At 41.1% G+C, this 12,115-nt stretch overlaps 1 protein-coding gene across 12 annotated transcripts in view; it reads left to right on the plus strand.

Annotated features, from left to right (window-relative positions):
- Positions 1-12,115, plus strand: part of arfip1 (ADP-ribosylation factor interacting protein 1 (arfaptin 1)) — a 180,854-nt gene that overhangs the window by 113,710 nt on the left and 55,029 nt on the right. For 11 of the 12 annotated variants that reach the window (XM_048534859.2, XM_048534904.1, XM_048534851.2 and 8 more), the window contains one exon: positions 11,152-11,260. In XM_048534859.2, coding sequence (XP_048390816.1) covers positions 11,152-11,260 — 109 coding nt within the window. Of the gene's footprint in view, positions 1-6,086; positions 6,193-11,151; positions 11,261-12,115 lie in introns of those variants that run through there. The other variant, XM_048534918.1, reaches the window with a different exon arrangement.

A 12,115-nucleotide genomic window follows, 5' to 3' on the forward strand; every position in this document is an offset into this window, starting at 1 on the left:
ACTACTTAGCCAGGCAGGAAGATTTTATTAAAAAGAATAAATGTCAACAGCGGAGATAGTAGGAACTGCCGATGCTGGAGAATCTGAGATAACAAGGTGTAGAGCTGATGAACACGGCAGGCCAGGCAGCATCAGAGGAGCAGGAAAGCTGACGTTTCAGATCGAGACCCTTCTTCAGAAATGGGGGAGGGGAAGGGGATTCTCAAATAAATAAAGGGAAAGGGGGAGTCGGATGGAAGATAGATGGAGGGGAGACGGACAAGTCAAGGGGTCAGGGATGGAGCCAATAAAGGTGAATGTAGGTGGGAGTTAGGATGGGGTTTGGTCAGTCAAAGGAAGACTGACAGGTCAAGGAGGCAGTGATGAGGCTGGTAGGTTGGGGTTGTGGGTGGTGTAGGTCAGTGAGGTGAGAGGAGCAGATAGTTGGGAGAAAAGACGGACAGGTCAAGGAGGTGGGGTCAAGCTGGGCTGGTTTTGGCATGAGGTTGGGGGGGTAGAGAGATTTTGAAGCTTGTGAAGTCCACATTGAGACCATTGGGCTGCAGGGTTCCCAAGCGGAATATGAGCTGCTGTTCCTGCAACCTTCGGGTAGCATTGTTGTGGCACTAGAGGAGGCCCACAATGGACATGTCAACCAAGGAGCGGGAGAGGGAGTTGAAGTGGTTCACGACCGGGAGGTGCAGTCGTTTGTCATGAACCAAGCTTAGGTGTTACACAAAGTGGTTTCCAAGCCTCTGCTTTCTTAAGAAGGGTCCAGACCTGAAACGTCACCTCTCCTGCTCCTCTGATCCTGCTTGGCCTGCTGTGTTCATCCAACTATACACCTTGTTAAACAGCCTCCACCAACTTTCTGTTAAGGTCATGCAATCAATCAGTGTGTTCAAAGTATGCCAAAGGCTTTGTTCATAAATGAATTGCCATTCTGAGGGGAGATGTATAGAGAGGTGGTGAGACTTCATCTGGCAGAGTTCACAATGTTGAAAGTGGGAGGAGAAACTTTAACAGTAAGGAGATTGACAAGATAAGCCGTCAGTAGTGACAGAGATGGACTGAACTGTTTGCTGTTTGTAGTGAGCCAGCAGAAACTCTGTTGATGAGCACTTTGGAGGATACCAGGATATACACAGAAGCTGACGTTTTGGGCCTATACACAGAAGCTGGTGGCTCATGTAACAGGAAATTGAGCCTGAGGTGATGACAAAAAAGTTTGAGGAGTTTTGAATAATTAATGTCAGGAATTGACAGGACAGAAGAAGTGAAAGGAGATATTATAGAAACAAAAGGGTTTTGCAAGGTTAAAAGAGAAAAACAATAGGAAAAAAATGCAAAAACAGATTTGAAGTGCTGGACTTGGGACTGGAGCAACACCCAAAATGTGCAAGTAAATGGACTTGGAGAAAAAAATTAAACTGAAGACCAGTTTACATAAAAATGAAAGTAAAGGCGATCTCCTGGACTAGTTTCAATTACAATGGGGTACTACGTTTTAGATATTGGAAGTCATATTAATGATTTTCTGAAATAGACAGTGTCAGTATAAAGAGAAAATATTCTATGTGTGCTTTGTTTATTAAGTCTTCTCTGTCAGCAAATCTGGGAGAGGAGTTTTCAACCTTTACCTCAATTCATTATATTCTCTCCAAGAGAGCCATTTTGTGTTGGACGAGAAGTTTAAGGTACTTTGCTTTTGTTGTTCATATCCTGCTGCTCTTCACAAGGTCAGAGTAAACAAAGGCAGGTTTACAGTAAACAAAAGGAGGAGCTGTTATCTTGTGACTTAGTCATGCAATACCAGAAATCACCGTCTCACAACTAGGGTGGCATGGGGGCTCAGTGGTTAGTATTAGGGACCAGGGTTTGATTCCACCCTCAGGTGACTTTCTGTGTGCAGTTTACACATTCTACTCAGGCCTGCGTGGGTTCCCTCCAGGTACTCCAGTTTCCTCCCACAGTCGAAAGATGTGCAGATAGTAGGAACTGCCGATGCTGGAGAATCTGAGATAACGGGGTGTAGAGCTGGATGAACACAGCAGGCCAAGCAGCATCAGCGGAGCAGGAAAGCTGACGTTTTGGGTCTAGACCCTTCTTCAGAAAACTTTACCAAAGATGTGCAAGCTAGGTGGATTGACCATGCTAAATTGCCTGTAGTATTCAGGGATGTGTAAATTAGGTGGATTTTTTGAGATGGGTCTGGGTCCGGGTGAGATGCTGTGGGGGTCCGTGTGGACTTGTCAGGCCGAAGGGCCTGTTTCCACACTGTAGGGATTCTGTGAACTCCAGTTATCTGACCTGTGTTCATGCTGTGGATCATTGGTGTTTCTCTGATTTGGAGTTGTACTTATTCTCACACTTAGAAAGTTCTAGTTCTATGTACAATGTGAAATGAAATGTAAAAGTAGAAACCGAAGTGTTTCTTGAGGGTCAATCTACTTGGTTGGCAGTTGTTGACTCATATTGTCCCAACTGTAAAAAAACAATGCATGCGACCAGCTGAGGAGTGGTGAATCAGTTCCCCTCTTTTCAACTTTCTCAGTTAATGATAACAAAGACTTAAGTTCTTTTTCGCATGCGGTTATATATACCTCAGTTTGAAATGTAGTATCCAATTTCTACCATATCTGATAAAAACCAATCACAAGAGTTTCTCAAGTGAAATAGAGACCATTTTTAAAATTATAATCATCAGGGAGGTGGTACTGAGCAAATTGATGGAGCTCATGGGATAGTTGATTTTAATTTTTCAAAGTTCCCTAGATTCAAGAAGAGCCCAATAGCCAGGAAGATTGTGGGTGTAACTCTTTTGCTCAATCAGCCAGGGTTAACAAAACAGAAATTGCTGGTGAAGCTCAGCAGGTCTGGCAGCATCTGTGAGAATAGAGCAGAGTTAACATTTTGAGTCCGATGTCTTCAGAACTATTAGCCAGGAGAGAGGATTTATGCTGAAGAAGTAGTTGGGGGCAAGAGGTGAGTGGATAGATGGTGATGGACCCCTGAGAGAGAGATATGAAAGGGGTATGTAAAGAATGATATTAAGGATAGCAGCCCAGAACAGTCGAAAAGTTGGATAAGTGATCTAAGAGCTAAGAGTAGGAGAGAATGGGTGAGCGGTGATGAAAGCAACCATAGAGGGAGGCGATGGCCTGGTGGTATTATAGCTAGACTGTTACACCTGAAACTCAGCTAATGTTCCAGGATCCTGAGTTTGAATCGTACCACGGCAGATAATGGAATTTAAGTTCAATTTTAAAAATCTGGAATTAAGAATAGATTGATTGCCATGAAACCACTATTGAAAAAACCCATTTGGCTCACCAATGTCTTTCAGGGAAGCAAATCTGCCATTCTTACCTAATCAGGCCTATATGTGACTCCAGACTGACAGCAAGGCGGTTGACAGATACCCTCTGAACTGGTCGAACAATCCATTCAGTTGTCTCAATGAAGAAATAAAACTGGACCCAGCAGCTGACATTAACCTAGACCCTGGAAAAGACAATGGCAGAAACAGCCCTGTTTGATACTGCAGTGTCCTTCTTACTAACATATGGTAGCTAGTACCAAAATTAGGAGAGCTGTCTCACAGTCTAGTCAAGCAACAGTCTGACATTGTCTGTCAGATATGATTTCGTGAGAATGACTTTGTCCCAGACACCTGGGATTACTATCCCTGGGTATGTTCTGTCCCACCAGCAGGACAGATCTAGCAGAGGTGGCAGAACACTGGTATACAGCCAGGAGAGAGTTCCCTGAGAGTCCTCAACATTGACTCGGGTCAACATGAAGTCTCATGGCTTCAGATTAAACACAGGCAAGGAAACCTCCTGCTAGTTACCATGTACTGCCCTTCCTTAGCTGACGAATCAGTACTCCTCCATGTTGAACAACACTTGGAGGAAGCACTAAAGGTGGCAAGTGTGTGAAATATACTCTGAGCTTGGCAGCAACACTACTGGTTGGATCCTAAAGGACATTGCTGCAGACCCAATCTAGCAGCTGGTGGTGAGGCTGCCAACAAGAGGGAACAGTACACTTAACCTAATTTTTATCAGTGTAATAGCTGCAGGTACATCTGTCCATGTCAGTACCGGTAAGGGTGACTACCACAAAGTCCTTATGGAGATGAATTCCCGCCTTCACATTGAGAATACCCTCCATTGTGGTGTGTAGCATGTAGCACAATTACTGTGCTAAATGGGACAGACTTCAAACAGATCTCGCAGCTCAAAACTGGGCATCCATGAGGTGCTGTGGGCCAGCAGCAGAATTGTACTCCAGCACAATCTGCAAATTCATGGCCTGGCATACCACCCCTCAACTGTTACATTCAAGCCATGAGATCAACCCTGGCTCAATAGAAAATGCAGGAGGGCACGCCTGGAGAAGCCACCCGTTTTATCTGCAGCTCTCCTTGAAAAGTTGACTTCTCCTTTTCTCCAAACGCTGTATGGCTTGCTATGTTCTTCCAGCCTCCTTGATTGTCTACCGTGGATTCCAGCATCTGCAGTTTTTTTAGTCTTTCATCAATGACATTACCTCTTGAATAATGTCAGAAGTGGGGATGTTAGCTGATAATTGCACAATGTTTGTCATCATTCGCGACTCCTCAGTTACTAAAGCATCCACCCTGCCTAATACTCTTATAAATTTATAGATTTCTGAGATTCCCCCCCCCACCAGGTTTTAAAATTGGACAATACCGTTTGAAAATTAGTATTTCATATTTTATCACCATCAGACATTGTATATGATGTGAGGTGGAGAACACTGAGAACAGCGTAAGGAGAGAAGGCAGACATGAACAAAATTAAAATGATTGTAGATTAGAACCTGCTTGATGGCTTCACACTGCAGTCAGACTGTAAGGAGAACTTGATGTGAGACTGTACACGAGGCCTTATTGTGCCTTATTTGCCCCCCTTCCTTTCCACTTTTAATTTGAGAGCTTAAATCTACATTGAACATTATTCTTGTTCAGGCGTATTTCCTTACATTCTGTTTAAAACATATGACAAGATTTTATGTTAATTTATCTATTCAATCAGTTCAGGTTCATGTAAGTACAGAGTGCTTGTAATCCAATATTGTCTTGATGTGCACTGGTTCAGCCAAAGTGCAGTGTAATTTGGAGCTGAGTCAGATTCTCTGCACTTAATGTCGTTACTAGTGTATACTGAGCTTTAACATTAAAATTGGACAATGCAAATAATTACTTATTACAACAAAGGTTATATGCATGAAAAAAATCAATCACCCCCAAAGATCCAACTATTCAGAGTTTTTTCATGAATTCATATTAATACCGACTAAGATGAATAAAACTGATGGCATTATACACTTTTTTTCATTTGCAGGATATTCAGTATTGCATTGTGCTGGATTGTTTGTTGCGTGTTATTGTAGATATTACTTTCACTTCATTACAAGAATTGTAATGCGCACCTCCATAAAGAGAAACAGTTTAAATAGAACAGTTTGGTGCAACATGCCTAGTTCGTTGTGTGGCTGCTATGTTAACAGAAGAATCATGTTGTAAGACTTGTTGCAAATGATTTCTGAAGAAGGGTCTAGGCCCAAAACGCCAACCTTCCTGCTCCTCTGATGCTGCTTGGCCTGGTGTGTTCATCCAGCTCTACACCCCGTTATCTCTTGTCATTTGATGTTCTCTTTGAGTATCAGTATGTAAGCTTGGATTCCAAAATACCTTTAAAATTTGCTGTCGTTTGCACGGCTACGGACCCTACGAGAATGGTCAGATATCTACTGGAAATGCCGTCAATCTCCCAGTAGCCAAAGAAATCTGTCTGGGAGATGAGAATGGGCCTCTTTCCTTGTTTGTGTGTGTCCATCTTGCTCATGTATATGATAGGAGTGAGGGAGAAGGGCACGCCTGTTCTTTCCGTCTCAATTCAGTCGGTAAACAGGGGAGCGGTGGATGGGGAGGTTCTGATATCCTGAAAGACCGGGCCACTGGTCCCAGCGGAATGGTCAGGGAAGGATAGAAAGGGGTGGTCACCGGTGCCGGCCGTGACAAGGGAAGACGCGGAGGCCTTGACACTCGGCTCCCCTCTACGTCGCTTCCGTTGGCTTCTCTCGTGATGTCATTTCCGCCGGTTTTAGTCCACCCCGTGCTGGCTGTTTGAGGTGTTTTTGAAGTCAGCAGTACTCCATTAAGGACTTTTGTCAGATCATCAGGTAGAGTTAGTACTGCTAATGTTCCTGATCCTTGAGAGTTTAAAAAACGAGCACAGAATATAGACCAACGTTTGAGTCGAACGCTGTACGGTCAAAAATGCTGTCTTTCAGATGCAACAATAAATCCAGTCTGCCCTCTTAATCAGATGCTCAATTTCCCCCCTACACTTATTTGGGGATATCGGGGTGAGATTTCCATTAGCCTGGTTAAGAGTTATACCTTTAACAACTCCATCAATGCAGATAATCTTAATAATTAATTTAATTTTTGGCTGTGGCTGCTATGTGGGAAAAATTGCCTTAGTCGCTACGCATTAAAATAAACAATTGTCTTTGAAGTGCCCTGGGATGTCCTATGTTCATGAAAATCATAAAATAAATCACTTTGTTGTTACTTAGTTAGAAATTGACCTACGGATGTGACCAGATGTAATATCACACCATCTGTTAATTTTTTTTGAAACCTATTACATTTAGTAGAAATTATTCTCCCATTTCAAGAAGTGTATGCATTCACTTATTTTCTTGATTAGCATGGACTCTTATGGTATTCGCTATTTCAAGAATTCTTTTAAAATTCCAGTTACGATGTAGTTTCTTGCTCGCCAAATGCTAATAGGAGATAGAAGAAACCTCAAATTCCTCCATTGCCAGCACAGTCTGATGCAATTATTTTCAGTTTCACACTTTGGTTGTTAACTGCTTTAAATCTGTGGAAAGACAATGCAGAATGCACTTTGTCAACAATTTGCGCAATGTCAAAGCATGACTATATGAAGTTTGTTCTCCGTTTTGTTTGTTTTTTTAAAGTGTCTTGTTCACTTTTCTCTCAGTAGAAAGAGCCAGTTCTCTCCCATTCACACTTTAGTTTACATCCATTTTACATCTCTCTCTCTACGTCACCAAATTGACAACCTCTGTACTCTGCACTGTCCCTCTACACCATCTTTTCCCCTTCATGCGCACACACCCACTCGCTGCAACCTGCCTCTGTCAAATGTATTGAAAAGCAAAATATCCCAACTCTCTCAGTTGTGAAAAGAGTCATACTCTTGAAACATTAACTTTATCTCTCCACAGATCTTCTGCCATACCTCCAGAATTTCTTCAGCATTTTGGTCGTTTTGGATTTCCAGTAGCCCAAGTATTTTGCTTTTATTTACACGCAAACATCTGTGTTGCTAGCATTCTCAAATGCCCTGGTCCACAAATCATTTAAAAATAGAATGCAGTTGATTAGGAAAGCAATTGTAATGTGTCAGTTACTGCAAAGGGAATGGAGAATAAAAGCAGGGATGCTTTGCTAAATTGTATGGAGTATTCATGAAGGAGTACTGTACAGTTTTACTTAAGAAGGGATGTAAGTGCATTAGAGCAGTGCCTTCTAAATGATTTTCTGTTGTCACCTCATTTTGGTGCTTACTGTGACCCATTTTGCTACTCATCATGATGCCCAGGGCTGCATTGTAGAGAAAGACGAATTGTGGGTCTATGGGATTGTAAGGGGATGGTGGATCAAGGAACAGGAAGACTCCTGTGACACTGGGTGAGGTAGAACGTATCAGAGTGGATGATGTGGTATTCCAAGGGAGGGGTGAGACATCACAGCAGGGATAGGAGATGTGGTGAGAGATTTGAGACAGTGGAAGGAGAGGGTGTGGTTGAAGTGTTATAACACCTGACAGTGGAAGAAGATGTGTGTAGAACGAGGGGTTACCTGCAGTAGGGGATGGGAGTACTGTTAATTTGCAGTATTAGAATAAACTATTCCACAAGGTTTTGCAAGACGGTAATCAGGTCTCAAAAATCAGCCAGTTAGGCTATGCTACTAATGACCCCACAGGGGGCACAGCCAATAGTTTGGAAAGACTTGAAGTAGAACTGGTTGTGCAGTTTTAAAATTGGGGATCTCTCATTGAAGACCAAACTAAGGAGGAATTTTTCTGGCAGTTATGAATCTTTGGAACTGCCTTACCCAGACAATGATAGAGAGGGGATCATTGATCATAAGGGAATCCAAAATTATCAGTTGAGGCAGGAATGGGAATTTAAGGCCGTAATCAGATCAGCCATGATCTTGTTGAAAGGCAGAGCCAGCTACAGGAGCAAAATGGCCTACTGATTCTTCTAATTCATATGTTGATTAGGTTGTGATTAAATACTAATCGAGAGTTCTAACTGAATATTTATTTTCAACCCAAGGATACTGAGGGCAGATCCAGTTCACTAATGGAAAAACAAGGCATCATCTTTTCTGTTGACTGTTATGCAAATACAACTTTGGATCCCAATTAACTGAATAGGAGAATAAAGTTTGGCAGAACTGTTCAAGTTCTTGAAATAGAACTAAAGAGTTGGCACCCATACAGTGTCACAAGAATACAGAGTTGAAGGACCTGACATAGGTCAGAAGACTTGAAAGAAGTGGGAAAAACTGAGACTGGAGAATTTTGAACGCAGTGGATTTTCGTTTGAGGGTCACTCCAAGTTCCTGAACAAATCGGTGCATCCACTTGCTCAGTCTTGCTCACTTCACCATTGCCCCTGTTACTATTCCGTGTTCATCCACATCATTTTTTTGCTTGACTGTTATGTGATGTGGAATTGTCAGGAATGCTTGATATTTTAGTATAACAGAATCTGGCCCAAAACTGCGTTAGCCACAGTGCAGTTCTATATCCACATGCCATTTATTCATATACGATCAAAATACTAAAGATATTTGAATTCTGAAATACAGTCAGAAAATGCTGTAAATACTCAGAAGGGTGTGCAGCATCTGGAGACAGAGAAAGACAGAGTTAACATTTCACTCTGTGCCTGTTCACCACAAAAATTCAGACCAGAAACAATGAACTTTATTACTCAATTCATCCATAGTAGCTGTAGCGAACCCGGGACTGAAACAGAGAAACTTCATCCAGATCTTCCTAACATTAAGTAACCAGTTGAAAACAGTTCTAAAGAAGGGTCACTGGACCCAAAACATAACTTTTTACTTACAGATGCTGCCAGATCTCGTTAGTTTTTTGACCAATTTATGTTTTTGTTTCTGACTTCTGGCAACTGCAGTTCTTTTTTTAAATTGGAAACAGTATTTGAAAATTGATTTTGGTGACTTTATTGGTTAAATATTTCTAGATTTTAAAAATAATAATTGCATAACCCTTCAGTGCTTTCCTAACGTTGATTAGAAACTTGCCAAAATAACTGTCCAATATATTTGCTTTTAATTAATTTTTACATTCCATTGCAGAATCAAAGTACTCAATTTTGATAGCTACAGCATCAACTTGTATTTATGTGGCACCTTTAAAGTATTAAAACATTCTAAGGCTGTTCACCGGACTGATCATTTAAAAGTAAAACTTGACACCGTGACACCCGGTGCTAAAAAGCTTTCCAGAAAGTGTCAGTATAGAAATGGAAGAGCTCTAACCTACCTCTCAGCAGGAGGCCTGGGTTGAAGTCCTGCTTGCTCCAGATAATAACATCTCTAAACAGGTTGATTAGAGAATACCTATTATAGCTTGAGGTTATTGTGGTACAGTGGTGTCAGGAGGCTCGGGTTCAAGTCCCCACTACTTCAGAGGTGTGGTAATAACATCTTTGAAAAGGATGATTAAAAAGTATTTAGGAATGGATGATGATGCCAGTTATTTGAATGTGATAAATCAAGAATCTTGAATTTATGTCATGTTCTCAGAATGCTCCAGTGATTAATTTTGTGACGTGTTACTGTCATGTAGGCAAAATCAGAGAAGTGAATGGAAATTAAATCTGCATTGGGAATATTGGTGGTTGTACAGTTGTTGACTGGAGTACCTATAAGTTAGTCTGCTTATGTAAATAATGCAATAGATTACAAATAGAACTTTTATATCTACTTAAACAGCCCACTGTTAGCATTTCAGGCGAAAGACAGCATCTATGATGGTATGCACGTGATCAATACCACACTAAAATGTCAACTTTAGGTTATGTACTCAAGGTCCCGAAGTGAGACCTGAGCTCATGACCTTCTGCCAAAGAGGCCAGAGTGCTACCAGTGAACCGGACTAATGCTTAAATTAGAAGAGTACTTGAAATCATTGCCCCAGTATTGTACTATTCACATAGCGTATCTTCAGTTATAGACTCATAGGGAGCAGCAGCCTGATAGAAGTTTACTAAAATAATGAGAGGTATAGTTAGAGTTAATGGTAGTTGTCTTTTCCCTAGGGTAGGGGATTTCAAGACTAGGGGGACACATTTTTAAGATGAGAGAGAAATTTTTAAAAAACATGAGGCAAATTTTTTTACATAGAGGGTACTTTGCATGTGGAATGAACTTCCTGAGTAAGGGGTGGATGTTGGTACAGTTGCAACATTTGAAAGACATTTGGATAGCTACATAGATAGTAGGAACTGCAGATGCTGGAGAATCTGAGATAACAAGGTGTAAACCTGGATGAACACACAGGCCAAGCAGCATCAAAGGAGCAGGAAGGCTGATGTTTCGGGCCTAGACCCTCCTTCAGAAATGCTTAGATACCTGATTAGGAAAGGTTTGGAGGGATATGGGCCAGGAAGAGGCAGATGGGGCTAGTTTTGTTTGGGATTATGTTTGGCATAGAATGGTTGAACTGAAAGGTCTGTTTTCAGTTGACGCCAGGTAACGAGGAATTATCCATTGCGATAAATTTCCTCCATGATGATAAAATAAGCATATGTGAATGAACACCTAAATGCTTTTTAAATTCTTTAAAGTGATCATTTCAGAGAACTCTGGTGATCTCTGTGATGTCATAACTGTCCTTGTGACATTGCAGTAGAATACAACTGCATCATGTATCAGTGTGAATCGGCACTGTTACAAGAGGCATCTCATCTTCAAAACTCAGGACAGTACAAATGCCTAAATGTGCTCTCATCTGGGAACTGCGTTTAGATTATCCTTTCTTTTCTCATTTACCTCAGGACGTGAAGCACATGATGACTGGTGGTCCTACCCTGAAAGAAACCAGAATCATTTCCAGCAGCTATGGCAGCTCCTCTGAGGGAATAATTGAAGCTGAACCATACAGAGGTGATAGGCTTGGTTTTATTCATTTCATTTCTTTCTACAATGCAATTTACTTTTCCGTTATTTTTTAAAGTAAGATTTGATATTTTTCTTTGCCATTTGACATATTTATGGTTTGTGGTGAAATATTCTACCATTTTTGAGGAGTTCACAAGTAGCTTGTTTATATGTTAGAATATGAACCAGTGAGACCTTTATCATTCTGATGCTTAAAAATAAATGCTTAGCACACGCAGTTATCAATGTTAAGATGATTGAAATTCCATCTCTTCATTCTGTCTCACAAAACGTTGTGGATACTTAATTTTTTCTCTTTTCTTTTTCAATGCTTGCACTTCTGTGGCTTTCAAATGGCATAAAATGAAAGGCAGCCCTAATTTAGAATGAAAGATGTACTATCCAGATTTCTCACCACAATGGCCAGTCTGTTCTTTTCTGAGGTAGAATCATGTACAACACAAGAAGCCATACAGTCTGTCAGTCTTCTTGGAAAGAGGTGACTGATTATTTCTATTCCCCTCCTGTTTTTGCCTAACCTGCACCCTAACCCAAACTACACACCTTTACCAAAACTTCAAACCCTGCACTTTTTTCTCCTTCTACCTATCTAATTTCTTTTATTCTGTTTCCACCACCATATCAAACAGTGTTCCAGATTATAACAACTAGCTATGTAAAATAACCTTTACATTTTGCCTCTTTTTCCAAGCCCAAGTTTGTGTCCTCTTTTTACTGACATTTTGGGCACTGAAAATAGTTGCTCCTTATTTATGTTGTCAAAAAACTTCGAGTTTGATCTCTAACCAGTCTTCCCTTAACCTTCCCAGATTCTCCTCTTGCTCAGGTTAACTGAAATAT

Source organism: Stegostoma tigrinum, chromosome 1, assembly GCF_030684315.1.
Source record: "Stegostoma tigrinum isolate sSteTig4 chromosome 1, sSteTig4.hap1, whole genome shotgun sequence".
Lineage (NCBI taxonomy): Eukaryota > Metazoa > Chordata > Chondrichthyes > Orectolobiformes > Stegostomatidae > Stegostoma > Stegostoma tigrinum.